Raw genomic sequence first — 27822 nt, 5'->3', positions numbered from 1 at the left:
CCTCCCTCCATGAACAAAGGAGATCCTGCGAAACTTTACTCTTATGAAACAATAGAGTCGAAAGTTGTTGGTAGGGAGATGTATGAGTTCGAGAAGAAGCCGAAAAGAAGTTATGATATTGTGAACTCAAATCATTGTCAATTGGATTTCCCGATAAACGAAATGTTGTTCATCACAGCTCAATACAAGATCAGTGAGAAATTTGATAATCCTGATGATTATACTCATATGAAAATCAGATTTCATGCTGTCTTGGGGAAGAATCCAGATGAAGTTTGGTCTTTAATGAAGATCAAAAAGGTGCTGACAATAAAGAAGGATGTTTTGTTTGAAGATATGCTTCAAAATTTTCGGTATTTTGTTATCAGAGCAGACAACAAACAATATGACTTCACAGTAGCTGATTTTCCATTGATGAACTGCAATGATTTAATTCAAGTAGCTCTGATCCTGAAGCATATGGAAGAAAACAATCTTAAAGGCTCTGAGACAGATGTGTTCAAGGTTGGCTTCGCACATGTGAAGACATTCATCGATAACTATTTCGATTGTTTGGCTCTTACAGATGAAGAATTAGCGAATGTTCTGGGAAGAGAAGTAAAAGTTCCATGGGAGGATACTTTGACACAATCTGCTTTGTCGAAGTATGTTGTTGGTGAAATATGCCTGAAACCATTTGGCATGGTATTTTCGGGAAGAGATACAAAAGGAAAACCGAAGAAATTTTTGTTCAAAGTCTCAGAGATTGAAAGATATAATTCTTCGCAATATACACACTTCATTGTACGTATGAATAACTGCAAGAAGAATAACGAAGGAGACAAGAAAGATCTGAAGAAGTTGATCTCCTGGTATGGAGAAGTGCGAAGGACAATTCACTCTGCAATTCAAAAGCTTTTGAGTTGAATTGCATCGACTGTTTACAAAGGGGGAGAATGTAGATGTAAATTGTAAAAAGTCGAAAATAGTGTATTGTATTGTTTCGCATTTTATGTTATTTTACTAAGTCATTTTTTATGCGAAGTGAAAATGTATAGACTTAGTATATTTTTTTGTATGTTCCCTATAAATAGGGACCAAGGCTAGAAGTAGAGAGACATGAAGTCGAAACTCAAATTTATCTTCTGCTTATTTTGTAATCAGTCTTAATCAATATGAGATCTGATTAATATTTACTCTTTGTGTTCTTCATCTTCAATCGTTCAAATCTATCTTTTCTTTTCTCAATTCTCGATAACAATTCTCTTCACAAAAACTATTAAATATAACAATAAGTAGTATATTTCAAAATTTATAAAACATACACAATAGGTGAGGACCGTTTGAATATTAGAAGTGTTTCCATATTCTTATCAATATAGTATCCGTTATATTATTGCCATCATGGAAAATATATTAATAAACTATTATCATATTATCAACGTAATAAATTGAAATAAATACAATATTAATATCAGTGTTAAAAAATTTTATTTAATTTCCGACAACAAATAACTATATTGTTATTTGTAAAATAAACTTGGTTTGACCACATACACATATTATTTAAGGGAGTGTTGAGCAATAAGTTTTTGAAATCTTTAAAAACTTTTAGTTTTAAACAAACCAAACAAAAAAATATCATTTAAAAATACAACCTTAAAACTTTTAATTTAAACAAAAACTTTAAATACAAAACTACTTCAAATAATTAAATATCTCAACATTAATTATAAAGCTATAAAATATATTATGTCATCTTATCAATCTATATAACCTTTTTTAATCATCTGGATGAAAATGGTATATATATATATATATATATATATATATATATATATATATATATATATATATATATATATAATTTCCTTCGAAGTTTACTATCTTGAGTTGTAAATGTCACCAGCCATTTAATTTCATGGTTCATTATAGACTCCTTGTTGAATTTGGTCTAAAAACAAAGTTATTATGATTACTTCATCAACACCTCCTGTGTCACGAACATCTTCAGATATACGATCTCCGCATGACCTTTTTTATCGAACTCTATTTAACCTTTATTTTCTTCGTTGCTCTTAATAAAACAAACAACAAATGATATGCTTAAAATTGTATGTATCATAACAAAAACAAAAAATAAAAATAATGCATATTAAACTCAAGAACATAAACCAATATAAATATAACAAAGACTTAGATCACGAACAAAAGGGTGATGATGCCTCATTTATACACATGATAATCGTGAATTGAATAGGAACTTAATAAGCATAAAAGATCAAAAATTGTCATTAAACAAATACAATGAGGTTGGATTTGTTACAAATAAGAATATTTAGACCTTAAGACTAGCACGATGACAATTAAATTTACATGTTATACATAAAAATAAACTAATTTACCTCGAACATTATTTTTTTTCCTCGTCTTCTTCAATATGTAGCCCATGTTTTGTTATGTAGGACGTAACGAAACAAATGCCTTTATAGTATAGGTGGCATTCACCAAACTGAAAGTAAGTTTGATGTCGATTGTACAAAAAATGCAATTTTTTTCACACGCAAAAAACATGGAACAAGATGCGAGTGAGTGACTCGATTTCGATCTCTCGTTTGTGTAAAAGACATAAATTCCCTCATCCTCGTCATCATAAATAACCATAGAAAGCTTGTTCAATCTCATGTCTTTCATCATTTCCATAATTTTATCAACTCGTATAATCTTCATAACTTCTTGATGAAGTAGAAGCAAGTCTTTTCGCGTTATATGTTGTCTGTATCAATGATGCTAAAAAAGCATTTAATTAAGTAATAACACTTGCAATATATAATGATAAAATGAACGAGGGAAAATATGTAAACAACTTAGGGCTCAATAGTCGATAGGAAAACCTCATTTCCTTGACTTTCTTTGTTAATTCATTCTTTCTGCATTAAGTAAAAAACACTCATATATAGCTTACCAGATTAAACTCCTATTAAGCTCATTAAGGAGACATGTCATCATCATCATCATCCGAACTCGAAGAATCCATCTTTTTATCTTTCATAGCCGGAAACAATTTATCCCGAACACTCGACCACGACAGTTGTCGACTCTGTGGGCCCGGGGGTACCCTTTTTCCCAAGGGGATATTTTTCTTTTTACTATTCTTCTCATTATTTTTCTTAATGTCAACACACACTATATCCAACAATTTCAAAAAATCCCTAACAATAACAAACAATCTCAACCCTTCATCTTTCGCCGAGTTCCCATGGAAAAAATCCCCCGTGCTCTTCACCATCATCATTATCCTCTTCTCCTCTTCTAACATCCACACGATCTCACTTTCCGCATGCTCCATAAAACCATTAAAAGTCTCACAAAACTCCATAGCACCTTCCGTTTTACTCAACTCATCATCGATCAAATCTCTTGTTTTTTTCAACATGTTTTCTAATTTTAAAACCGTTGATGTAATGTGATCACCATCAATAATTGCTGCTTTTTTCACATCCGAAAGCTCATTACTTAATTTAGAAACAACCTCGAGACCAAGTTTTCGATAATATTCATCGCTTTGATTATTTGTTTTAATGTGTGAAGAACGCGCGGATTTTATTCCTTCGGATTGGATGATTTCTTGAACTACAAATGTTAATAATGTGGTTTTTCCATCTGTGCCCTTGACATCCGAAAGTTTTAAAAGGGAATCAAGTTTGATTGCTTGGGCCCCACCACGATATGTCCCAACATTCATACGGTTACCCGTTTTTAAAACAGCTTCAAGAAGTTTTAGGAAGAGCCTACTGTTTTTTAGCTTTGTGCAAGCTACCTGTATGCCAAAAGGGTACAATAGTAATTTTCTATTTTTATCTAAAACACATCGTCAAGAAGTGATACTAAGGGCATATAAGTAATTTTTTCTAAACTGATATGAAAAAGTAGGTTGGTGAAAAGACTAGAAAGGGTAAAATAGTCATTTTGGTTTTAAATCTAAAATAAATTGGTACCTCTAAAGTGAGAAACGCAGTTTTAAGTGGAGAAGATTCTTCATGAAGAGAACTCATAAACAACAAAGCTTCAAGACGTTTATACACAAAAGGGACTTCAACCAAAATTTTAAGGAATCGATCAGCTGGAGTAATAAGTGCCAGGTCACCTTGATATAATCGAAGCTTTAGCTCTTCTTCTTGTGTTGGTGGCATTTTTATTAAACTTGTAATTAACTCTACACGAAGCATGCTACCTAATAATAATAATAATTCATTCGCATATAAAAAAAAAATCAGTTTGTTGCGTAAATTGTGTAAAAAGGTAGAATGTTTATTTAATTTTTAGTAAATTGTGAAAGTGAAAATTCACCTTCTGTGACAGCTTTACAGACATCTTCTATTGTCGCGCTTAATGCTTTTAGAACAATCGACAAATTTTGTGCTTTTTTGGGATCGATAATTTGGATCAATTTTGGTTGAGTTGATGCGGATTTTACAGTTTCGCCCTTGTTTTGGTTTGTAGAAGAATAACCAAACAGACTTTGCATCATCTCTTCGTTGAATCTGTCGATTTTAAGAAACTTCTTTATTTTTATGTAACGAGTCAAAGCTTTGACTTTGACTTTTGACCGTGGAACAAAATTTTTCAGTTTTTGTCCCCGACATGGACCCACTTTTCATCTACTGTTTGTCCAAAAGACATAAATACCCTTCTCGTCCTCAATGGGACAACAATTACACTCTCTTCCTGTCCAAAGAGATGGAACATGGGACAGAGACTTGCTTTTGATCTCTCATATGTGGAAAAGACATAAATACCATTGTCATTTTCAATGGTACAAAAATTGCAACTTTGTTTGCAAAAGAAGTAAATACCCTTCTTATCGTAATGACACCACAAATTCATATTTTTTGTCATATCCAGAGATGGGAGATGGGACAGCTCTTGATCTCTCCTATGTGAAAAGACATAAATGTCCTTGTCATTTTTAATGGAACAAAAATTACAACTTTATACTTAAAAATATAAATACCCTTCTTTTTATCCTCGTTGAGACCACAAATTGTATTTTTTTTGTCATGTCTAAAGAGGTGGCACAAATACTCCCTTTTGATCTCTAATATGTAAAAAAGACATAAAGGCCCTTGTCATCGGACAGAAATTACAAGTGCAAAAAACTGAAATACCCTCAAATGAAACTTACTGAAATGATCCTGCATTAAGTTCACGCCAAACCATGGATCGATTGGGAGCATAATTCACTTTGTCCCAGAAAAACGGCTTCAACTTTGTTTTGTTACCACTTGAATTTCCAGAAATACCCTTTTCATCTCCAGAAGCGAGATGCCCTCTTTTAGGCAGAGGTGGGCCAGGTGGCTTTTTCATAGCACCTGGTTTTGGTGGAGCAGGCGGGAGGGGACCATTTCGGGGTGGCGGTGGCGGTGGTGCTTTTGGGGCCGGTGGCATTGGCGGTGGAGGCGCTGGCGGCGGCGGCGGCGGCGGTAGCGGTGGTGGAGCTGCTGGTAGTGGTGGTGGAGGAGCGCTTCTTCCTGGCGGAAGTGGTAATTTTCCAAGTTCTAGTGTTTGAGAAGAAACATTTGCCGATAAATTGTTGGTGCTAAAAGAATTAATTAAATCTTTATTTCCTACAACAGCTTGTGGTGCTTGTGAAGAACCTGAAGAAAAAAAATCGATTTTTTTAAACATGATTTATCAAGATTCAAGACAAAATTTTATACCTGAAATACCCTCGGGGGATATATTGACAATGGGTTTCGGTTTTTTGTCCTGTTGTGCACATTGAGATCTAGCTCTTGGGTGAATGCCACCTAAGCAACAAAAAACCATCAAAACAAAAAGAGCGAGTGTCGCTATAGCAGTTGAAACAATAATCCCGAGTAGCAACACATGATCCGGAGGCTTGTTTTTGGGTACTGAGTCAACTCGGATTACATGTTTGACCAGAGATTCATGTTTGACCGGAGATAATAACTCTTTTCGAGCATTATGCATAAGTGTTTTTCTTGATGGCGTATCAATATCTTCATGATTTGGGTTGAATTTGTTGATAGTTTTGGTGATTTCTCCAACTCCAAGCTCTTTCCTACAATATATCCACACTTGCTCTGCCTGGATGAAAGAAATTTCCATTAGCTTATCATCTAATTCATGAAAAGGAAAATGAGGAAAGAAAGCATACGGTGTTTTCATCTAGATTTTGAGAACTCCAATCGCCACCATTACAGGAAGCTGTCTCCGAAGCTCTGTGATTTCCTTCGGAAAACTCGAAAATGGAAAGAATAGCGAGAAGTATACCAAAATGGACCCTTATAGCGCCCATCGGTTTCTTAATCTATCTTTTCATTCCACGATACACCTTTCTCCATTTCATCCAATGTTGTGTGCATAAAATCACACCAACATTGGCATATAACATAGGAATTAAACAAGAACGCCTTTGTAGCCTCACGAAAATCAAACAACATTCAGATTGGTTTCAAATCACCAACCGAATAAACCCTAATTTCACGAATTTGGATCTAGTTGGCACCCGATTTGGGATTTTTAGTTCCGATCAAAACCCAACATTCAAAAGAAAAAAAAATGAACTCACAGAATCCCGGATGTATTTAGGGATTTTGGAATGCGATATCGCGAAAAACTAAGAAATAATTAATCTTCGCGATGATTAGGGAGAAATTGATCTGGAAGCCCTAATGCTAAATCAAAAAGAAACTTCTGTACCGAGTAATTGAATTGATTCAAAAGAACAAACACATGATTGATCTCAAACAGTCGAATGCTGAAGCTGAGCTGCTAAAATATGAATCAGATGTTAGAAACAGAAAATCCGGAAACCCTTGTTTGCTTGAAGATTTGGTGAAGATATTCGGAGAGAATTAATTCATTGGGTGGTTTGCAAATTTCGATTGTGTCTTTTGGTGAAGATGAATATTGAATTCCGGTTTAACTGCAATAGTCGGAGCCCGGTAAATTTTAGACAAAATTGCAAGAATGGTCCATGTGGTATGATTTTTTCATAAAATTTAGTTTGAACCTTGACTTTTTTAGCTTTATGGTCATTTTGCGTTAGTTTCGTTGCAGATTTGGTCTCTCAGTAATTTGAAATGACTAATATATCCTCCCAATTTTCCTTTTTATGTTTTTTTATTTAAATTAATGTTTTATTAAATTAAAATATAGGCTCTCTTTCTTTTTCTCTCACACTCACTCTCTCTCTCTCTCTCTCTCTCATCCATCAAGGAAATAAAAATAACCTAACAACCTATATCATCTTCTTTCTCAAAATCAGGTATGATTATCACACCAACATCCTCTATCCTCTCTTTCTACCTTAAGCTTTGACTCCAATTCTTCATGTGGATACATTAGAAAAGTATATCTTTTTTAGCCTAGCCGCACCTGTGGACCTTTCTAACCCCTCAAACGGTCCAAACCCACCTTCTTTAACCCCTGTTTCGATTTCAATTGTCTTGCATTAACATCATAAACATAAAGATTATTCTAGAAATCGTCACAACCTGTAGATCTACCATCGTCAAATCCCTTGGCTCGATAAAGACTACAAGGAGCCACCACCAGAGTCATTGTTCAAGTCAGGCGAATTGTCGTCATGGTCATTTTACAGAACTGGTATCCCAAAGTTCACCACAACCTTCTTGTTCCTCTACATTTTGGCATTGACTGTAATGAGTGTGATCAAATATCAAAGAGGGGGCATATCAATCCAGCTATGAAATTCATATTTTTATTTACATCAAAACTATCGGTAACTAGGGCAATGTTCTACATTGCCATGCTATTTCTTGGAGCGATCGGTGTTGTCAGATTTGTGAAGGGGTTTCATGAGAATTGAATCGAGCACCTGGTAGGCAATATCTGAATACGAATTTTACCATTTTCTAACACCAAATAACACCTTTGTGAGTAGAAAATGGGGAGTGATTAATTGTATCTAACTTTGATTTGTTTTGTGTTAACAGAAATAGGGGGGCCATCACTGATATATAGATCGTGATGAAGTTTAGTAGTAATATTAGAGGACAACAACACTGATCTTCCCTATGGTTGTGTGTCCGGAGAAGACGATTGCCTTAAATTGACGATGAATGGATGATTTGGGGAGTGTTACTAGTTATTCGGAGCAAACGTAAAGTCAAATACTTTATCGGCAACCAAAATTTGTTGCCTCTCTGACGATCGATTCCATCGGGTTTTATGGTTTCAGTCTCGGTAGGGAAACCTAAAGTAATGGAGATGACGAGTTCTCTGGCAATGATACATGAGGTAGCACCGGGTATCACTGTGCATGTCACACCCCGAAACGATGGCGGAAACGTTTCGGGGCAGAGGACGTCATGTATAGCATCACAACCATTGAATAACAACAATCATAGCAACACAACCATTATAGTGAATATTTTAATAAAACGTTTACAACTGTTTGAAACTCAGTTTGAAATACATCCAATAGTTTTGCAAAATAAAAACTTAAAAACTCTTAAATGTTTCGGTTCCTCGAAAATCCAGCAAGTACCTGTCTACTGATTTCCTGAGAATACAAGTAGGGGAGATTTGTAATGCCCGGTTCCTGGTACGCATTTTAAATATGCATTTTTACATTGGTACTCGACGAGTTGGAGGCCCCAAATCGTCGAGTAGATGCAAATCTTGGACGCGGGTGGAAGAGTCTACTCGCCGAGTTGGAAGCCCCGACTCGACGAGTAGATTCATCTGGATGAAACCCTAAATCTTAGGGTTTGCACCCTATTTAAACAACTTATATGGCCTCCACTCCAGCCTCCATCACCCTCAGACCCTATTCTCAAAACCCTAATCAGTTTGTGAGTGTTCTTGAGCTTTTTGTGTCATTTTGTGTTTTTTTGAAGCTTGAGAAGAAAGAGGAAGCTTGGGAGATCAAGAGGAAACAAGTAGATCAAGAGACTGTGTCACATACCCAGTTCATTTGAGGTATAAAGTCTGTACCTTGTTCATTCATTCATTAGATCTCTCCATGGGATAATTTAGGACCATTTGGAGCTCATTATGGAACCATTCATGGATGCAAGCTTGTTTTGGTGTTAGGACTTCGGATCCAGAGTCTTGGAGGGACTCCATGGCATATAGGTGCCAACTTTATGGCCATGGGAGTCCCATGCATCTTATGGAACATTTTTTAGGAGTTTATGAGTTAGTTAACCTATACCGTAAAGTTTGTAACTTTACGTGCTATATCGATCCTAGGAGGTCAGATCTATGTTCTGGATGCATTAAGCCTGAATGAAATCGACTGGATAGACTTGGACTTTAGGGGACTCGACGAGTCGGGTCATGGATCCCTAAACTTTTTTTTATCTCTGAGCAATCTGGTTGCGTCCAGAAGAGGACTCAACAAAATGGACGTGAATGTGGACTTGAATAATAGAGAAATCGACGAGTTCAAGGCAATGTCCCAACTGATATGAAGAAGAATTCGATGAGTTCAAGGATGAACTCGGCGAGTCACGAGCAAAAGGTCCCGATTCTGTATGAAGGAGAACTCAACGAGTTCTTGAAAGACTCGACGAGTAGGATCGAAGTTCTAGTATTTTGTGGATTATGGAACTCGACGAGTTGGCGGACCAACTCGACGAGTTGAGTAGACCAGAAGTTGACTTTGACCAAAAGTTGAATTTAACCAAGGTGTTGACCTTGACTTTAACTTTGACATGAGTTGACCCTTGAAAGGGTCACGAGTATGAAATGGTAATTAAGGAAGGTTGTTATGTGTAGGAGTTTGAGAGGAGTTGATCCCAGCGCCGAGGACAGTTCAGTTACTGCACGACATTGATGCGAGTTACCTTCCAGTAAAAGTGGGTCTAAGGCACCAAGGCCGACCCACTGGTAAGAGTTATAGTAGAGATAATTGTCTTCGTGATAATTATCTGGTATGTTGTTATCTGTTATGATTATGTGCTAGCATGATATGATGTTATGTGATAGTAGGTAGTAGGGGGAATAGTCCCCGTGTTACGTTCGTAAGGACCGAAGGGTAGGTCAGGCACCCCAGATATGCCCGATAGTATGTTTATGCCATGTCATTATGTGGTAGTAGTAAGGGTGAAATAGTCCCTGTAGCCGGTTGAGATAAACCGGAGGGTAGGTCGGCGCCCCATAATTGCGTAGGTTGGCACCCCAGAATTGCCAGACAAGGTAGGTCGGCACCCCAGAATTGCTTGACAGGGTAGGTCTGACACCCCAAAATTGTCCGACAGTATGTTTATTATGTGGTATGTGGTATGATAAGGGAACTCACTAAACTTCGTGCTTAGAGTTTTTAGTTTTGTTTTCAGGTACCTCTTCATTGAAGAGGAAGGAGCTGACACAAGATTTCCGTACTATGAGATTCTTGGGATTGTACTCTGACATTGTTACTATTTTTATGATATGGTTTTGAGACATGTGGTTATGGTTTTTATAAAATAATATGACTCGATGTTGTTTCTTATGATTGTTTTTGTAAATCGTTTTATCAAAATGAAATTTTTGGTCTTGAAATTTTGTAAATTGTTTTATCAAGTGACACTTAAAAAAACGTTGTTTACTAAAAAAGAATGTTAGCATTACACTTAAGTGTATGTAACTACAAAAGTTGACACATCAATATCATTTAACTTTCGTGTAGATGGTCTAAAGAGGATGGGATGATAAAATAAATATATTTATTACTCGTAAACATAGTCATGTGAACAAGACTTCTGACTACTTGGACTAAATTGTATGAGGTAGTTCAAGTTTAGGGCTTTTAATGAAACAAAAATAGTATTTGGACCATAGTTGCATGTTAGGTCTAAGTTCAGGGACATTTTAGTAACTGTTTATTAACTGTATTTTCTGAATCTGCAACATTAGCCTTTTGAGTTTTTTTTTTGTCTCTTATGCTAAGGCGGGCATAGCTTCAAAGAGATCCAACTTTCTATGGAGAAATCGATCGAATCATAGAAGAATCCAAAGTCTTTTATCGATCCATCGGCTGCATGTATCGATCCTTTTATATGCAAGTTAAATTCCACCAGATGAAGCGTTAATATTTGGGGATATCAGGTACGCACTAGAACTGTTTGATGAAATGCGCGAGAGAACACTATATAGGAATCAGTAGTAATCATCATTGAAATGAATCATAATATGAATTGTATGGATGAAGTTAATCACTAATTCTTAGAAGATTCTTACTATGATCAAGACGCTGAATCTTCCGATTACCAAATATGCAAAATGCAAATTGAATGATGTATAGTTTGAAAATTACGATCTTAACAAATCGTTTTCGGATGATACTCTAGGATCACGATTCTTATCTTTTTATCCTTTTTACGTTACAAAACATTATAATTTTTTTGTTTTTATGTACTCGACACTTGCAATCTTGCATCGGAACTTTGTATACACTTTCGATTGATAGTTTTAGAGAAACGGAATCATGTTGAAGAAACCATCAATAAAATCATCAAGCTGACCTCCAACACTCATGTCTGTATGATCATCAAAAGGGAATGATTGAATCCGTTCAGTTGCTTCTAGAAGTTCTTCAATTGGAATCTTGGGTTTTGATCTCTCCAATGGGACCACAGTTGAATATTTCCGTAGATCTGAACAATACTCCTGTATACATTATGTTTGTGTAAAAGACGTAAATGCCCTTCCTCATTCTCATCATAAAAAAAAAAAAAAACTCTACAAACATACTTGATCAGCATGGAGTTTCTTCACAAATCTTTTGAATAGATTATAATTCTTCTTTAAAAGCAAATCATCTCCTAATCGAAGAAAAGTCAATGCTTCCATTTTCAGTTTTGGTGATTCTTTTCTATTGACTCCATTTGGCCTCACACTCAAAAGAATTTGATTGTAAGCTTTATAATCATATCTTTCAAGTGCATTTTCACCTGCCATAATTCCTTCCTCTCTTTTCACTGCAGTAAACACCTGTTTTTACACGTTTGAAACATCATAAATTAACCAAGTTCAAATTTTCTGCAAAAACATAAGTCAGATCTATAAATCAGGTACACAACAGTCTGCTAACAACAGTAGTTTCCTGTTTCCACAAAGAGCCAAATCAACATTGGAACCGAAAACACTCATAGTGATTATGCTTGTTTCATAGATTTTCAGATGCAAATTTATGTTTAGAATAAATTACAAAAATAGTCCTTGTGCTTTACGATTTTTAGCATCTTTAGTCCAAAAATTGTAACTTTTTTCAGTTGTGGTCCTTATTTCAAGGTTTATATTGCTTTGGGTTCTTATTTCAAAGTTATCGATATGAAACCTTGGACCAAATGTGATGCTTGTTTCCTAAATTTTCAGATGAAAGTCTATATATAGAATAAATTACAAAAATGGTCCCTGTGCTTTCTGATTTTTAACACCTTTAGTCCAAAAATTGAAACTTTTTTTTTTGTCAGTTTTAGTTCTCATTTCAAGGTTTATATTGCTTTGGGTTCTTATTTCAAAGTTATCAATATGAAGCATTGGACCAATCAAGTTTCATAAATTTTCAGATGAAAGTTTATATATAGAATAAGTTACAAAAATGGTCCCTGTGCTTTCCAATTTTTAGCATCTTTTGTCCAAAATTGAAACTTCCTTCATTTTTGGTACTTATTTCAAAGTTATCGATATGAAACCTTGTACCAAATACAATGCTTGTTTCATAAAATTTTCAGATGAAAGTATATATTTAAAAAAAGTTACAAAAATGGTCCGTAGGCTTTCCAATTTTTAGCATCTTTAGTCCAAAATTGAATCCTCCTTCATTTTTGGTCCTTATTTCAAAGCTATCGATAAGAAACCTTGGACCAAATACGATGCATGTTTCATAAATATTTCAGACGAAAGTATATATTTAAAAAAAGTTACAAAAATAGTCCCCATGCTTTCCAATTTTTAGCATCTTCAGTCCAAATACGAATCGATATGAAACATTTTACCAAAACCGAAAAATATTTAAACTTTGAACTGAACATGGTAAAAATCAGAAAAAGTACAGGGACCATTCTTGTAATTTACTCAAGTTTTTTTCAAATTAAACCTGTTGGACAAGTTCTTGAGGTCCACTTTTTGCAGATGTAGGCTGTTCAGAGTTCCTCATCTCCAAACAAGTGAAATTAAAAGCAGCATAATGCCTTGAAAGCATTCTTGCAATAGGGCAATATCCATCTCTATCATTCAGATTATAATATCCAGCTGTTAACTCTGCAGCATGAGTTTCATCTTTATACCACCAATGGATTCCTGATATCTGTTTTATCAAAAAAAAAAAAAATCACACGATTAATATCTGCACTAGATACTTCCACTTACAAGAAATAGCAATGTACTTTCATTTCTTCATATTACAACATTATACTTTGAAAAGTCAACCTATTTATAGCAATATACTACAAAACAATTTTCATTGCTATAGTTTGGTAGATATTTTAAAGTAAGACAAAATTTTATAAATGGTTTTTTTAGGATATCTTTAGGAAAGGGTTGATTTAAAAAAAGACCTTATATTTTGTGTGTGTGTGTGTGTGTTTTTTTTTTTTTTCGGATTAAACCTCAAATATATTTTTTTGCCTGAAAAAGACCTTGTATTTTTTTTTTTAATTTTTCCTGATTTGGCCTTTTTAGTTTTTTTTTTTGCCAAAAAAAGGGTTAATCTCAAAAAAAAAAAAAAAACCCTTATATTTTGTGTTTTTTATGGATTAAAACTCAAATTTATTTTTTGCCTGAAAAAAACCTTGTATTTTTTTACGGATTAAAACTCAAGTTTTTTTTTTTGCAAATAAACCCTCAACTTTTTTAGTTTTTCTCGAAAAAAAAAAAAACTTACATTATACAATTTTTTTGGCAAAAAATGACTAAAAGGGCCAAATTGGGAAAAATGAAAAAATACAGGGTTTTTTTCAGGAAAAAAAATAAACTTGAGGTATAATTTGGAAAAAACACAAAATATAATGTGTTTTTTTTAGATTAACCCCAAAAAAGAATTGTAAAATGTGAGGGTTATTTCGAGAAAAATTAAAAAAGTTGAGGGATTATTTGGAATCATTTAGAAGCTTGAGGGTTTTTTTTGGAAAAACATACAAAGTTGAGGGCTTTTTCTGGAAAAATATAAATTTGAGGTTTAATCCAGAAAAAAACACAAAATATAAGGTCTTTTTTTGAGATTAACCCTTTAGGAAACGTTACACCGGTGGTCCTTGTGGTTTCAAAATCAAGCATAGGTGCTCCTTCAGTATAACTCCGTTACAAACAGTTGTCAAGTCTAAGTAAATTGACCAAAATACCCCTAGTTTTGTCTTTTCTTTTAACTTACCATTTTAGAAACTACAGGACCAAATATGTAAATTAAAATGAGTTGACATAATTGGGTCAATTTTTTCAACACAAAAGAAATGGAAATTAAGTTTTGGTATGAAATGAATGAAAGTAAAGTACATTGCTATTTCTTGTATTTATATTTTATACTTGTTACCTTGCAAGCTAACTTCACTTTACAACCCATGAAGGCTTTGTTGGCTTCTTCCAAGATCTCATCACCATGGATCAATAACTTGTTGGAATACCAAGTCAAAAAGAACTTCCCTTTTTCACTAAGATAACCTTTTGATCCAAAAAAACCCGTTTCATTTGGTTTATTATTATATTCTCCTGCATCATTTGGAAATTCCCATTCTGGGTGTCCCACTTTTGTTGTAGCCTCTTCAAAATCCGCTTTGAGATATTTGTCGTAGCACTGAGAATATCAATAAAATCTCATTTCAATAATTTGTTTGCCTTTTCAAAGTACAATGCGTTAAATAAGAAAGAAAAAAAAAGTTGAGGATACAATGTTCGAATAGAAATGGAAGTAGGATGCTATAATAAACATATAAATGATAGTATATTATTATTTCTTGCATTTAACCCAAAATAAATGAGGGGAAATTTATATAAAGTAAAAAGAAAGTACATTGCTATTTCTTACCTGAAATTCACCTATACCCGGGAAAGCCCAACCCTGGCTCTGCGGGTAGGAGGGGTACCTGAGCTCTCCTGCAGGGCCAAGCCCAACTTCAATATCGGTAAACAATTCCGCTTCCAAAAAGTCAACCATGTTCTCTTTGAAGCTCTTCATGTAGTCACTATACATCTGTATTTATAAAAAATTCCACCATAACGAATATTTTAAAGTACATTGCTTTATTAAGAAAAAAGTTAAAAGTACAATGTATGAAAATCGGATGCTATAATAAACAAATAAATAAAAAATCCCTATATTTTTTCCCTTTGTATACAATGATTTATCGAAAAATTTGTTATAGCGTAACAAACCTAACCTCAATTGCAGTCCGACCACCAAAGAGCGGTTGATTGTCTACACCAATCGTGAGATACTCCACGTTACGGTTCCCTACTCTGTCAGTATAAAAAATATCTGGGTCCGTGACGCCTACGTCACGAACCCAGTGTGGGATGGGGATGTTGACAACGTCCCCAATATTCCCACCGCATTGGTGGAATGACATGACCACTTGCATTTTCATTTTACAGTCTTGCACAAGTTGAAATAAAGTCCGATAAGCTCTCCAATCGTACTCTTTAGGTCCTTTGGATTCAACGATCCCCCACCATACGTCACACATCACCCCATCAACGCCTGCGTCCTTTAACTGCTTTAGCTGCTTCTTGAGACCTTCTTTGTCTTTGAGAACATTATCGTTTGTTATGATTTCCAACTGTTCGTTAATAAAATCAAATTTGTAAAGCGTTAGAACTTAATGCGGAAATTATTATTTCCCTTAGACTCTTACTTTCTCTCTTTTAAGTCGTTCTTCCTACATTAAGTACAAAAATCAACCATACATAGTTTCCGGATTAAATTATGGCCCCATTATGTCAAAAAGAAACATTGTTAGAATTTAATGGGAAAAGCCTCATTTCCTTTATTTTCTGTATTTGTATCAAGACTATGTTTGACGAGCTAGCTGAAAAGCTAGCTTATCAATAAGCTATCTCAAACAACTTTTTAAAAAGCTAGTTTATAAGCTACTTTAACTGGATCACCATACTCTAAATTGCAATAAGCTTTAAAAAAAGGAAACAACACCTTAATCCACTAAGCTATTTATGAGTGTTTCTTTTTGTCTTAATACTGAAAGAACAACTTGTTACAAAAAGTCCTAAAGTTTTATAAATTTGCTCTCATTTATTTTTTTTGTGCAATTGTTTTCTCAAATATTGTTAAAAAATCATTTATCTAAACAAAATAAAATAGGGCCTAAATATTTGTAAATAATTTACCTGAAGCATAACGTAGATTGGCACATAGTTTGCCAGCATGCTATCTTTGTCATTTAGAGGTGTTGATGCCTGTAAATTTTTGCAAGAGTGTGAGAGATGATTTGTGATTTTTTAGATTTTTATTTGAGAATTTCATTTGAAGGGTTCGTTGCATATATTTTTTTATTTTAACTTTAAGTAAATTATATTTTTGGGCTCTATGTAATTTTTGGTTTTAAGACATGGTGGACAAAAAAACTTTTTGTATTTTTTCGTCCCTATTTTGCTGTTTTTTTGTACCTATTTTTAGTCCATGACTTACACGTTGTATAGAAACGGGGTTCATTCCGCCATATAAAATGACTATGTTGCCCTTGTGTTCTTGAATTTCTTTACGTCCTTCATCTCTTCTTCAATAAACCCAAAATCAAACCAAAACCCCAGAATTTGATCTAAAATTCAATACAAAAATCTGAACCGAAAAAGCAAAACAAAATCAATCAAGGCTACATTCCCTTACCTACAACTCATCAATGCACTTGATGTGGTGGTGCTTGGGGGCAAAATGGTCATTTATATAGATTTAACAATCGGCCAATTAACTTAGACAATCCATATACCAAAAACAATAAAAAAATATTCTTTTTTTTTTACCATGTAAAAATTGCTATTACACATGGACCAAAAGCGTAATTTACTCTTTACTTTCTTTCTTTTATATCGTACACACTGATTTTTAGGATCACTTAATCAAGATAGCAATTTATGTTCTCTCTTTCAGCCCTCAATATGCTACCATTTACAAACCAAAATAATAATAAAAAAAAATAAAAACACAGTATAAAAGTTGCAATTTTTTGTGTCATTGACATCAGTCATAATCAAAATACACGTCAAACACAGTATAAAAGTAGTTTTACCTTGAAAGAAACCTCTGATGCCAAAGCACGAGGAGTTTTGATGGATTTCTGATGACAACTACTGAATCCTTGGTTTTCCCAAACTGTGTACATATTTTTCTCCAAAAACTGAATCCGAGGTAACTTCCATTGGCGGCATCTCGCCGGAAAACCACAGAGTTTTGGACACACTATGCTTGCCATTGTGACACGATATAAACATTTATCAAATTCAAATGGGGATTTATAGGGAAATTTTCAAGAAAATAATGTTTGGTTAATTTTGATTTTTATGTTATGTGGCTGTGGGAATTTGTTACAAAAAAAAAAAAAAAAAAAATCCAGAAATTGATGGTTGAAAGATGGTACTTCTACTTCCTTTACTTTTTGCATGCATACAAACATTTGAATGTGTCTTTGTCTATCTTTTTTGTTTGGGTCTCTTTTGGAATTTCATTAATTGTTTTACTGTTGTATTTATTTTTTCAATTAATTTTTGTCGACTTAGAGACGCTCAATGCCTTTTGTCTATTTCCTTAGATTCTTTTTAATAAAAACCAATGTGATTAAAAAAAACAAATAAATTATATTATTAAAATAATAACATATTTATATAAATAAAACGAATTAGGAAGTTGTAGGCATTTTAAAGGCAGACTTTCGGCTCGTGTGGTCCGTTTGACCCAATTCACTTGTTTCCTTAGAGACTTTCCGGGGGTTTTAACCATGGTTGTCAAAATCGCGATCCTGATCGTAGGATCGTACTATCCTACGATCCTAGGTATGAAAAAACGATCCGGATCGGTAAAGGGTCGTATTTGGGATAAGATCGTAAGATCGTAGGTAGGATCGAAATCCGATCCGATCCTACCTTCCATTGATTTTTTTTTGAAATGAATTTTTTTTACCACTTTATGTCTTTTACCCTTTACCAATTTACCATTTATCATACTGAATTGTGACTTATGACTAATATTTTGAAGTTTTTATAACTTTTAAACGAAAAATTGAATGTTTGAAATATTTTTCATGATTAAAAATTATAAATTAAAATTATATTTTATTTTGTGGGATCTTAGGACCCGATCCCGATCTTGCAAACCCAAAAACGATCCTAGGTAGCATCCCGATCTTAACAATCTTGGTTTTAACTTAGCCGCCCACCATTTTTTTAAATAAAGAAAATCAAAATGAAATGATTAACGGTGAACTACCCACTCATTTTTTTTTCTTTTATATGTTATATCTTATGTTTTTATTGATTTGTAGTTTGGAGATCAAATATTATCTCAATAAAATTAATAAAAAATACTAAAGTTTGTAGAAAAATTTCTTTTAAATAGAGTATAATATCAATATATTTCATATTTCATGTTAATTCTTTATTTATAATAAATAGTTGGTTTGGGTTGGATTACTAATGTGTTGAAAATTTTGTTAAATTTGATTGTATAGGTTGAGGAATGAGAAATTATTTTTTTAATAGAAAATTTGGTTTGGGTTGGGTTGTTAATAAGGATAGTATTATAATTATTTTTCTTTATCATTTTACCCGTTTGACCTATATAACTTTTTAGGATTTTTATTTATTTATTTATTTATTTTAGTGTATTATTGACAGTTTATAAACGGTTCTTATGGTTTTAAAAAGTTGCCCTTTAAGGATATCTATAAAAAATGTTACGATGATTGTTCTTATGGTTTCAAAACCTTGCATCAGTCATTTTAACTAAGGGGTTGTTTCTTTTTTATATATATTAAGATATATGAGTGGATATAGTTGAAGTTTTATCTCTTTTTTTTTTTGGAAATTAGAAAACCATCTAAACAAAGTAAATGTCCATTATACCCTTATATAGAGTATATATGTTTTTAACAAACGACTAGCAATAAAAAAATTGTTATATATATATATATATATATATATATATATATATATATATATATATATATATATGACTATGTTTAAATGTGGAAGAACATCTATTGTGCGGATGTGTGTGGATATTATTATTCTATAAAAATGACTAAGATAATAGGTTGTTTGGTAATGTGAATACGTTCAACCTCAAACAACTATCGTCATCATCGTGCATTCTCATTAATTTTTATTCATTTTGTTTTCACACATCGTATAACATCCCAAAAATTTCAACCAATTAAAACTTTTCAAAACAACCCATTTACTAATAAAAGTGTTTACAAAACATTGTTTCAAAAACATTATTTAAAAATCAGTGTCTCCTAAAACCAATAACACAAAATAAGGATGTGGCACACATTCGCCTTGCCACGGTTCTGAAACCATTAATCGAAATTGTAAGCACAAAGTTTAGTGAGTTCCCCTAAAGTACCACCACATAACCGTAATAGCAAAAAAAAAAGCATGTCGAGTCCAATCATCCTCGGGATGAAATACCCTAGGCAAGATGCCAATATACAATGGGTCCAAAACCTATTGAGGTTGGATTACCCCAGCCCACAACCTATCGAGGGAATGCCCATACATACTACATACTGGGTCCATAACGTATCGAGGTTGGATTACCCCGACCCATATTAGACTAGGCGATATTAAATTATTAATTATAAGTATATAGTTAGGGGGCTAAATGTGTAACTTAGAGGCTTATATGTACTCGTGTAATTATCATTCATAATACACAATGCATACACAATTCATACCAGATTGTTATGGTATCAGAGCCAGCTGAATACCTCACAAACCCTAAAATCTGTCGCCATCCTCTGCTGTCAGAATCACTATTCACGAAGGCATTGTTCACGCGATTATTGTTCACGAAGGTACTGTTCATGTAATTAATGTTCACTATTATATCACCCTCTTTTTCCTCCTGGCCAGCGTTAGCTTCCGTTGCCTCTACAATGACCCTCACACTTTTTTCTTCTAAAGATAAAACAACGCACAACTCTCACAAATTCGGCTTTACTCTATCTCCTACAAACTATGGGCACTGGAAAGGCATGATTCAGCCTTTCTCCTCACCAATAGCTTATTTGGCTAGATCGATGGCACAATTCCTCAACCCACTACCATAATACCATCAACAGAAAAAGATGTTGCACCCATTCCTAACCCTAGTTACTTGATCTGGTTGTCGAATGATGCCCACATCAGAATGTTACTCATGTCCACGATTTCTGAGGCCGCCTTTCAACATGTACAAGGTATAACTTCTCGTGATCTCTGGCTTTCTCTAAAACGAGCATACACCTAACATACATCCTCCAGAAAATATACTCTTAAAATACAACTTCTTCAAATCAATACGAAAGGTGATGAGACCTCTACCGCCTACCTTACTAGAGCGCAAGAGTACTCTGCTGCATTAGCAAACATCGGTAAACCAATATATGAACAAGATCTGGTGATGCTCGTGATTGCAGGGTTGCGAGAAGAATACTCTGGCCTCAAGTCCACCTTACTTGGTAGGGAGAACCCTATCGTATTTTCAGATCTGTATGGATTGTTGGCTGATCATGATTACTTACTTCGAAAGAATACTCCATCTCCACCACCTATTCGGGCCTTTATAGCTACCACATGGAATTGTCTGCCTTCGATTTCTTCAAACACACTACAGTCTCTTCAATAATTGATGGCTTAATTAGGCCTCAACATTCAACCAAACACACCACATGCTCTCTATTCCAACCAAACAAGTAACAACAATTCAAACCACAATCGTGGTAACTACAACAACCGGGGTCGTTGAAGGACGCGGAGGCAACTACAACAATAATCGAGAGCGATCTCAAAGTGGTGGAAATCACAGTTAGTTTAGCTGGGCCTCAAATCAAAACATGGTATATGGGACTTGCAATAGATGCGACATTGGACATGTTCCTTTTCAATGCCCCAACTGTGATCCTTCCACTATTCGGATGAAGCAACCATCTGCCAGTTATGCAAATTATCAGTCTCAAGCTTCCACATCATGGTTCCCAAACACATGTTCCAACAACCATATTGCACCAAATCTCAACGGATTCGATACTACTGAGCCATACTACGGAGAAGACAACCTTCATGTTAACAACAGTAAGGGCTTACCCATTCTTCACATTGGCTCAAAACGTGTTTATTCTCCTCATAAAACCTTTTCTCTAAACAAAATTCTTCATGTTCTTGATATCAAAAAACACCTTTTTTTTCTGTTCAACAATTTGGTCTCGATAATAATGTCTTTTTTGAAGTTCACTCTTCCTTTTTTTGTTGTGAAGGACGAGGACACACAAACTACCCTCCTCACTGGACCAAGTAACGGTCGTCTCTTTACCCTTCGTTTTCCTACCTTTCAATCGTTGTCTAGAGTTGTTTTTTCCTCTGTTCGGGCTTCCTCCACCATTTGGCATCAAAGATTAGGGCTTCCTCATCCTCAACTTCTTCAGTTTATGCTATCTAAGTTTAATTTACATGTTTCGAATAATAGTTCAAGTTCTCCATGTAATTCTTGTTTTATTGGAAAATCTTCAAAACTTCACTTACTTCCGTCAAAAAATAAAAGTTCTCATGTTTTGAATTTACTTTTTTGTGATGTGTGGGGTCTTGCTCGTGTTACCTCTTCTGATGGTCATAATTATATCTTACTTTGTGTTAATCACTATACTCGTTTCACATGGTTCACGAACATCAATGAACGTAAACGAACATTCATGAACATAAATGAAAGAACGGGACCATTGTTCGTGAACGTTTGTTTAACTAAACTAATGATAATTTTTGTTCATATTCGTTCATTTATTAAAAAAACAAACATAAACGAACTTTCCGCCGAACAGTTTACGAATGGTTCACTAAACGTTCAATTCGTTTATAGTTCTACATATAAGTGAATGATGTAAACAAAAAACACATAAAAAATAACATTAAATAATTATATTAGACAAACAAAACGTCAAAAAAAAAACAACATTACAAATATTTTAAATAATTTTTAAACCAAAAAAACATAGATAAATAAATAAAGCAAAAAATAAATAATAATAATAATAATATGATTTTATATAATTTAGATGATTGATTTAAAAAGTAAAAATAATTTTATAAATAATCTATATTAGTTCTATTAAAATAAAGATAAAAACAATAATATATATATATATATATATATATATATATATATATGATTTTATATAATTAATATTGTTAAAAGAATAAAAAAAAGAAAGAAATGGTAATTTGATCTTTTTATATGGACCAAGGACCAACAATGCAATTTTCATAAACCATACGGATGTAACTATTAAATTTAAAACTTAGTGACTAAAACTGAGAATTCGACCAATCCACAAGGATCATTTTTGTAATTTACTCTAAAAATAAACAATTTTATTCAAGAAGTTGCCAAAGAAGACAAATATGATATTTCTTAACCCAAATAAATCCATATTTGTTTTCCAAAAACCAAAGATTATCAAATATAAAAATCATTCTAACATATAAAAAATGGCTCAGGTACAACTGATGGGTTTTGATACAAAATATAAGTTTGTTTTTCATAAAAACTACAACAGAAGTCTTATAAAAATAACAAGTATATTTTTAGTTTATATGTAACATCCCGAACTTCGCAGATATATTTTGAATCCCTCATCTTTCTATTAGTTTCCATCTGTAGTCCCTGGAATTTGTTGAGTTGGTCCATGAGAAGTATAAGGGATAAAGTTGCAACTTTGAGTCAAGAAGGATTACGCTAAGCGTACATAAGGGTACGTTGGGCGTACTAAGCGCGCCCTAGTACGCTGGGCGTACTCGTGTCAGGTGCAAACCCTAATATTTAGGGTTGCGTACTATATAAGCACCTTTATAGCTCATTTCCTCTGATTATCCTTAGCCTCCACCTTCTAGAAACGTCCCAAACCCTAGTTCTTGTGAGTGAGAGTGAGTTGGTGGGTATTTTGAGCTCTTGAAGGTGAAGCCATTGCAACAAAGAGTTGAAGAAGGAGATTGGCTTGTAGATCTGAAGTTGTGTTGCATTCTAGAAGCTACATAAGGTAAAAAGCTTCAAACTTTATGCCTGTAGGTTATAGATCTAGCCTTTTTAGTATTATGAAACCCCTTCTTGCCCCAAAAACCCCAATATGGTGCATGGTGCAATATAGACGTGATAAGCTGTCCTTTCTGGACCTTGAAGAGGTCTCAAATGATAAAAATGGAGTCCCAATGGCTTAGGCTATCCCATGCATGGAGTAGTAAGGTCTTAATGGATTAAAACCATGTGTTAAGAACTTTCTGGACGTCAAAATGATAAAGTTCGAGACTTTATAGTTCTATGGCACATTTGGTCGATGGATCTGGAGTTTGGGCTTAAGTGCTTAATCCATTAAGCACTTATTAGGGTTTTAGTGAAACCCTGCGTACACCCAGCGTAATTCCTGTATGCCCAGTGTTCAGGGTCAACCACCCCGATGGTGGTCAACATGGAGCAGAAGTACGCCCCACGTACCGGAGGAGTACGCCCCGCGTACGTCCTCTGTGGACTTTTGACATTTGGACCTTGTATTGGACCACTCTTTGGACTATTTGGGCTTGGGCCTTGTTGGGCCCTGAATATTGGAGCGGGGCCAGTTTTGATAAGTGGTCCTATGGTTAGGCCCAATTAGGAGGATTGGGCCATTGATGGGCTTATATTTATGGACTTTGGGTAGTGGATTGATATTGGGCCTTGGGCCCAATTTAGAGAAATGGACAATATGGAGCCTTTGGTAATTTTCAGATGTCCATTTCATAACTTAATATTCATCTTTTAGACAGTTGAGGTTGTTAGCGAGGTAGCAGTGGGAGACTTTCAGTTTAGTTCTACACTACTTGCTAGGTGAGTTATCCTCACTATATCAATAGGGTCTAAGGCACCAAGGCCGACCCTTTAGATTGATATCCTGGTTATAGTATGCTTGTATGCTGTTATGATTTGTTAGATTGGTATCTTGGTAGACAGGATGTTGTTATGCTATTATGATGTGTTAGATCGGTATCCTGGTATGTAGGATGATGCTATGTTAGTGACATGGTTAGGTCGGTATCCTGGTTATAGGATGTTGCTATGATTGATGATCTGTTAGATCAGTATGACTGTTATATATATGCTAGCGTATGATGTTTATGTGCATATATTGTTTGATTGGGGGTTGGGTTGAGGCGGTCCTGCTTTGTGCGGATGGCCAACATACCCATGGTGGTCCGGATAAACTGAAGGTCCTGCAAGGGGGTTCAGTTAGGCCGAAGGCCTGGCGAGCGGTCCGGATAGGCTGTAGGCCCTGCGAGGCGGTCTAGACGTGCCGAAGGCTCGAAGAGCGGTCCAGATAGACTAAAGGCCTGCAAGGCGGTCCAGTCAGTCTAAAGGCTCATTATGAATGCTATTTACTATTTGTATATGTTGTACGGTATGGTTACAATGGTTTGGTGTTGGTATTTTGGGGGTAACTCACTAAGCCTTCGAGCTTACATTTATCGATTATTGTTTTAGGTACTTCTGATGATCGCGGGAAGGCAAAGGCGTGATCGTGCACCTCCTTATGTTTTTATGATGTGATTCTGGGATACTCTGACATTAAACCATTTTGAAAACATATTTGTAATAATTAACTATTTTTGAATGTTTTAAAAAGTTTAAATTGGCTTGAATTTTTGGATATTACATTATAACAAAAGCAAACCATCAAGGATCCATTTATAGAGGTTAAAATGAAATAAAACATCAACCAAAAAGTGTTTTAGAATGACAATCTTTGAAGCCTTTGTACCCACTTGGTTTTGGGGTGTTGATGAAGATAGCAAAAATTCAAGAGTAAAATTTCTCTATGTGTATCCACCATCAATAATAAGGCACTTGTAATGCTATTTCCTTCTTGTAACACTTTGTTCTTTAAGCCTTTAAGTGCTTAACAAATAAGCACTAAAAAGGAAGACAAAAAGAGTACCAAAAGCCAAGCAACAATCTTCAAAAGTCAGAGAGTTTCTAGCCTAGAAACTCACGACATTTTGGAGAGAAAAGAGAAGGGAAAAACTAGCCAATTTTCATGCATGAAGCTCTCATTTTATATCTCAGGCAAGGTAAGGGCTTTACATTAAAATACTCTAAAGTAATGGTAGCCTTTAGAAGCATATGGGACATGGTATGGAGGTTGACAAACAACCTCTATTCTTTAAATAAAATTTCGGTCATGCCTCTTGAAAGATGGAGAATACTTTCATTTTTATAAATTCAAAGTTTATAAAATATAAACTTTGTCTTTAGGTAAAAGACAAAAAGATTCAACTAGTACAAAAGGTTGTACATGATTTATTAATTCATACCATATGAAATAATAACTAATTATAATCTCTTATAATTATTATTTTCACAAAAAAAATAATTATTCCCTAATTAAATACAATAACTGATATTATTTATTAATAATCATATTAATAATAAATATATAAAATGTATCAACTTGATAAAAGTGTGACCATATAGGATCATATATTATTAGTAATGTCATTCAATAATGATTCTTGGGCATATAGATTCAACAGTTTAAAGTAATTTTCACGTTTGGTACCTAACTTATTTTTTTAACTCGAGAGGTCCCTATAATTTAGTTTTGTTGCATCTTTGATCCTTGACAAACTTAAAAAGACTTATTTTCCCTCACCTATTATTTTTTTATTGTTTATTAATAAATCTCTTTTATACTATTAATAATTACCAAAAAAATACTAATAAGATTACTTTGAAAGTTTTTTATGAATTTTATAAACAGAAAGACCAGTTAGCCTTAAAAATACTTAAGCACTAAGAAATCACTAGACCCCTCTTCTTCTTCACCTCTCCTCTTCCACCGTCACCACCTGCATCGCCGGTCACCTGCATTATCACCTTCTTCTTCAACTCTCCTTTTTCCATTGTCAAGTTGTGAAAGTTTGCTCATCTTGTATTTTGGTCTGTCGAATTCGAGCACACACAACATACGATATCACAATATTTTCAGAAAAGGAACTATAGTAGTGTCAACAGTGGGTTATGTTGGCGTAGAAACCACTTGAAGAAGTTGTAAGAGGTGTCGTCAGTGTGGAGATGAAGGTGGTCCGGATAAACTGAAGGTCCTACAAGGGGGTTCAGTTAGGCCGAAGGCCCGACGAGCGGTCCGGATAGGCTGTAGGCCCTGTGAGGCGGTCTAGACGTACCGAAGGCTCGGAGAGCGGTCCAGATAGGCCTGCAAGGTGGCCCAGTCAGGCTGAAGGCTTATTATGCATGATGTTTGTTGTGTGTATCTGTTGTATGATATGGTTACATCAGTTTGGTGTTGGTATTTTGGGGGTAACTCACTAAGCCTTCGAGCTTACATTTATCGATTATTGTTTCAGGTACTTCTCATGATCGCGGGAAGGCAAAGGCGTGATCGTGCACCTCCTTATGTTTTTATGATGTGATTCTGGGATACTCTGACATTAAACCATTTTGAAAACATATTTGTTATAATTAACTATTTTTGAATGTTTTAAAAAGTTTAAATTGGCTTGAATTTTTGGATGTTACACGTTGGTATCAGAGCCTTAGTTTGAGTGATTTGGAGGAACATTCGTGTGAATCCAATCTCTAATCAAGGAAAGGTTTTCAAAATGATTTCTAAAATGGTTTTCAAATAGGTAAAGGAGGATGTAGAGTGTACGATCAGCCGGAGCCAGTAAGTAGACCCCAAAATACCATACATTCATTTGATTATGTGATATGTTAGAACAACATGCTAATACTAGGCTAGGGATCTTCAGGAATTGCCAAATTACATGATGCCTGCTAGCTTAGGGTTTCCTTTATATGAGATTGAAAATATTACTGTAGTTGCTTAGTGTATGCATCGTAGTTATACATAATTAAGATCTTATTGCCTGAGAACGTTTGAATTATCCTTATGTTCTGTTCTTGTTTGATTGGGAGCTTAGGGTAGGATTGAATATTCAAAAGTCTATGAGGTCCAGCGTTATGTATGACTAGCATACACTAGTGCTGCAGGGTTGGTGGAAGTTTCATGGATGGGTGGGTCGTGTGAGACCAATAGGTCAGTTGGGAGACAGTTAGCTTTCCTCTTGGAGTGAGGATCGAGGGCTTGCCAGATTATGTATACTGTTAGGGTGTTATGGTGATACTTGAGACAAATATGGGTAGGTGTGGAAGTTAGTATGGGCCCGTACTACTAAAAGCACAGGACCGATATGCATATTAAGGAAGTCACAACCCCTAGGGCTTAGATAGGGGTTGGTTCCCAGTTTTTATGTGAATTATCTAATATCCTTTTCGGTATATTTTCAGTATGGTGGTTACGAGACACTTCGGGGCTGGATCCGGATCGGGATCAGGTTCAGGTGAGGGTGGTCAGGATGGACCAGCACCATCCGAGGTCATTGGTCAGATGGGGACAGATGAGTTGGACGCCAGGATTCGTGAGATCCTGCATGATGAGGTTGCTGCTATGTTCCGGGCTCAGTTATCGGAAATGTTTGGGTCTATCAAGACCACTATGGTGGAGTACTTCGATGATCGTTATGTAACCCTTACTGAGGCGGCTGCCGCGGTAGCTACAACGGTAGGGGGAGGAGCCAGTCGGGGTTTTTAGTACTGGGACTTCGATAATACGAAGCCCCCTA

General features: G+C 34.8%; 2 protein-coding genes and 1 long non-coding RNA gene across 9 annotated transcripts; 1 reads left to right on the top strand and 2 right to left on the bottom strand.

The window, feature by feature from the left end:
- Window positions 1-2273: 2273 nt before the first annotated feature.
- On the bottom strand, window positions 2274-6905 carry LOC145066572 (formin-like protein 3). Of its 4 annotated transcripts, none has more exons than XM_079013867.1 (7): window positions 6161-6905; window positions 5700-6090; window positions 5165-5636; window positions 4330-4523; window positions 3978-4213; window positions 2945-3799; window positions 2275-2769 (listed from the first exon to the last, which is right to left on the bottom strand). In XM_079013867.1, the coding sequence occupies exons 1-6, from the start codon at window positions 6299-6301 to the stop codon at window positions 2969-2971; spliced, it is 2265 nt and encodes a 754-aa protein (XP_078869993.1). In that variant the 5' UTR covers window positions 6302-6905; the 3' UTR covers window positions 2275-2769; window positions 2945-2968. The 4 variants fall into 4 exon arrangements, with proteins under 4 accessions (XP_078869992.1, XP_078869995.1, XP_078869993.1 ...); XM_079013868.1 differs by having other exon boundaries at window positions 2275-2755; XM_079013866.1 differs by having other exon boundaries at window positions 2274-3799.
- A 3946-nt stretch (window positions 6906-10851) lies between these two features.
- LOC145070758 (uncharacterized) lies at window positions 10852-24822 on the top strand. The gene is made up of 2 exons (XR_013690070.1): window positions 10852-11064; window positions 24665-24822. It is a non-coding gene; the product is annotated as an uncharacterized LOC145070758 (long non-coding RNA).
- Window positions 11288-17414, bottom strand: BAM5 (beta-amylase 5). 4 transcript variants are annotated; one of them, XM_079017716.1, is made up of 9 exons: window positions 17196-17332; window positions 16598-16747; window positions 16297-16365; window positions 15333-15731; window positions 14981-15145; window positions 14489-14749; window positions 13058-13267; window positions 11710-11949; window positions 11288-11625 (listed from the first exon to the last, which is right to left on the bottom strand). In XM_079017716.1, exons 2-9 carry the CDS (start codon window positions 16619-16621, stop codon window positions 11428-11430), a joined length of 1566 nt encoding a protein of 521 aa, XP_078873842.1. In that variant the 5' UTR covers window positions 16622-16747; window positions 17196-17332; the 3' UTR covers window positions 11288-11427. The 4 variants fall into 4 exon arrangements, with proteins under 4 accessions (XP_078873842.1, XP_078873843.1, XP_078873844.1 ...); XM_079017717.1 differs by having other exon boundaries at window positions 16598-16682; window positions 17196-17318; XM_079017718.1 differs by having other exon boundaries at window positions 16598-16685; window positions 17196-17300.
- Window positions 24823-27822: the final 3000 nt, after the last annotated feature.

This window comes from Lactuca serriola, chromosome 8 (genome assembly GCF_051521515.1).
Source record: "Lactuca serriola cultivar US96UC23 chromosome 8, Lser_US96UC23_V15, whole genome shotgun sequence".
In the NCBI taxonomy this organism is placed as follows: Eukaryota; Viridiplantae; Streptophyta; class Magnoliopsida; order Asterales; family Asteraceae; genus Lactuca; species Lactuca serriola.
The sequence above is the reverse complement of the archived record's forward strand: the minus strand, read 5'-3'. Positions and strand labels throughout refer to the sequence as shown.

Excerpts from the sequence above, each read along its gene's own strand:
- LOC145066572 (XM_079013866.1), bottom strand. The coding sequence starts at position 6,301 with ATGGGCGCTATAAGGGTCCATTTTGGTATACTTCTCGCTATTCTTTCC. Across the intron at positions 6,091-6,160 it reads AAAATCTAGATGAAAACACC|GCAGAGCAAGTGTGGATATA; the intron begins GTATGCTTTCTT and ends TCTTTCATCCAG. Across the intron at positions 4,524-5,164 it reads CTTAATGCAGGATCATTTCA|ATTCAACGAAGAGATGATGC; the intron begins GTAAGTTTCATT and ends TAAAATCGACAG.
- BAM5 (XM_079017715.1), bottom strand. The coding sequence starts at position 17,378 with ATGGCAAGCATAGTGTGTCCAAAACTCTGTGGTTTTCCGGCGAGATGC. Across the intron at positions 16,366-17,195 it reads CATCAGAGGTTTCTTTCAAG|GCATCAACACCTCTAAATGA; the intron begins GTAAAACTACTT and ends AAAAATTTACAG. Across the intron at positions 11,950-13,057 it reads CTCAAGAACTTGTCCAACAG|GTGTTTACTGCAGTGAAAAG; the intron begins GTTTAATTTGAA and ends GTGTAAAAACAG.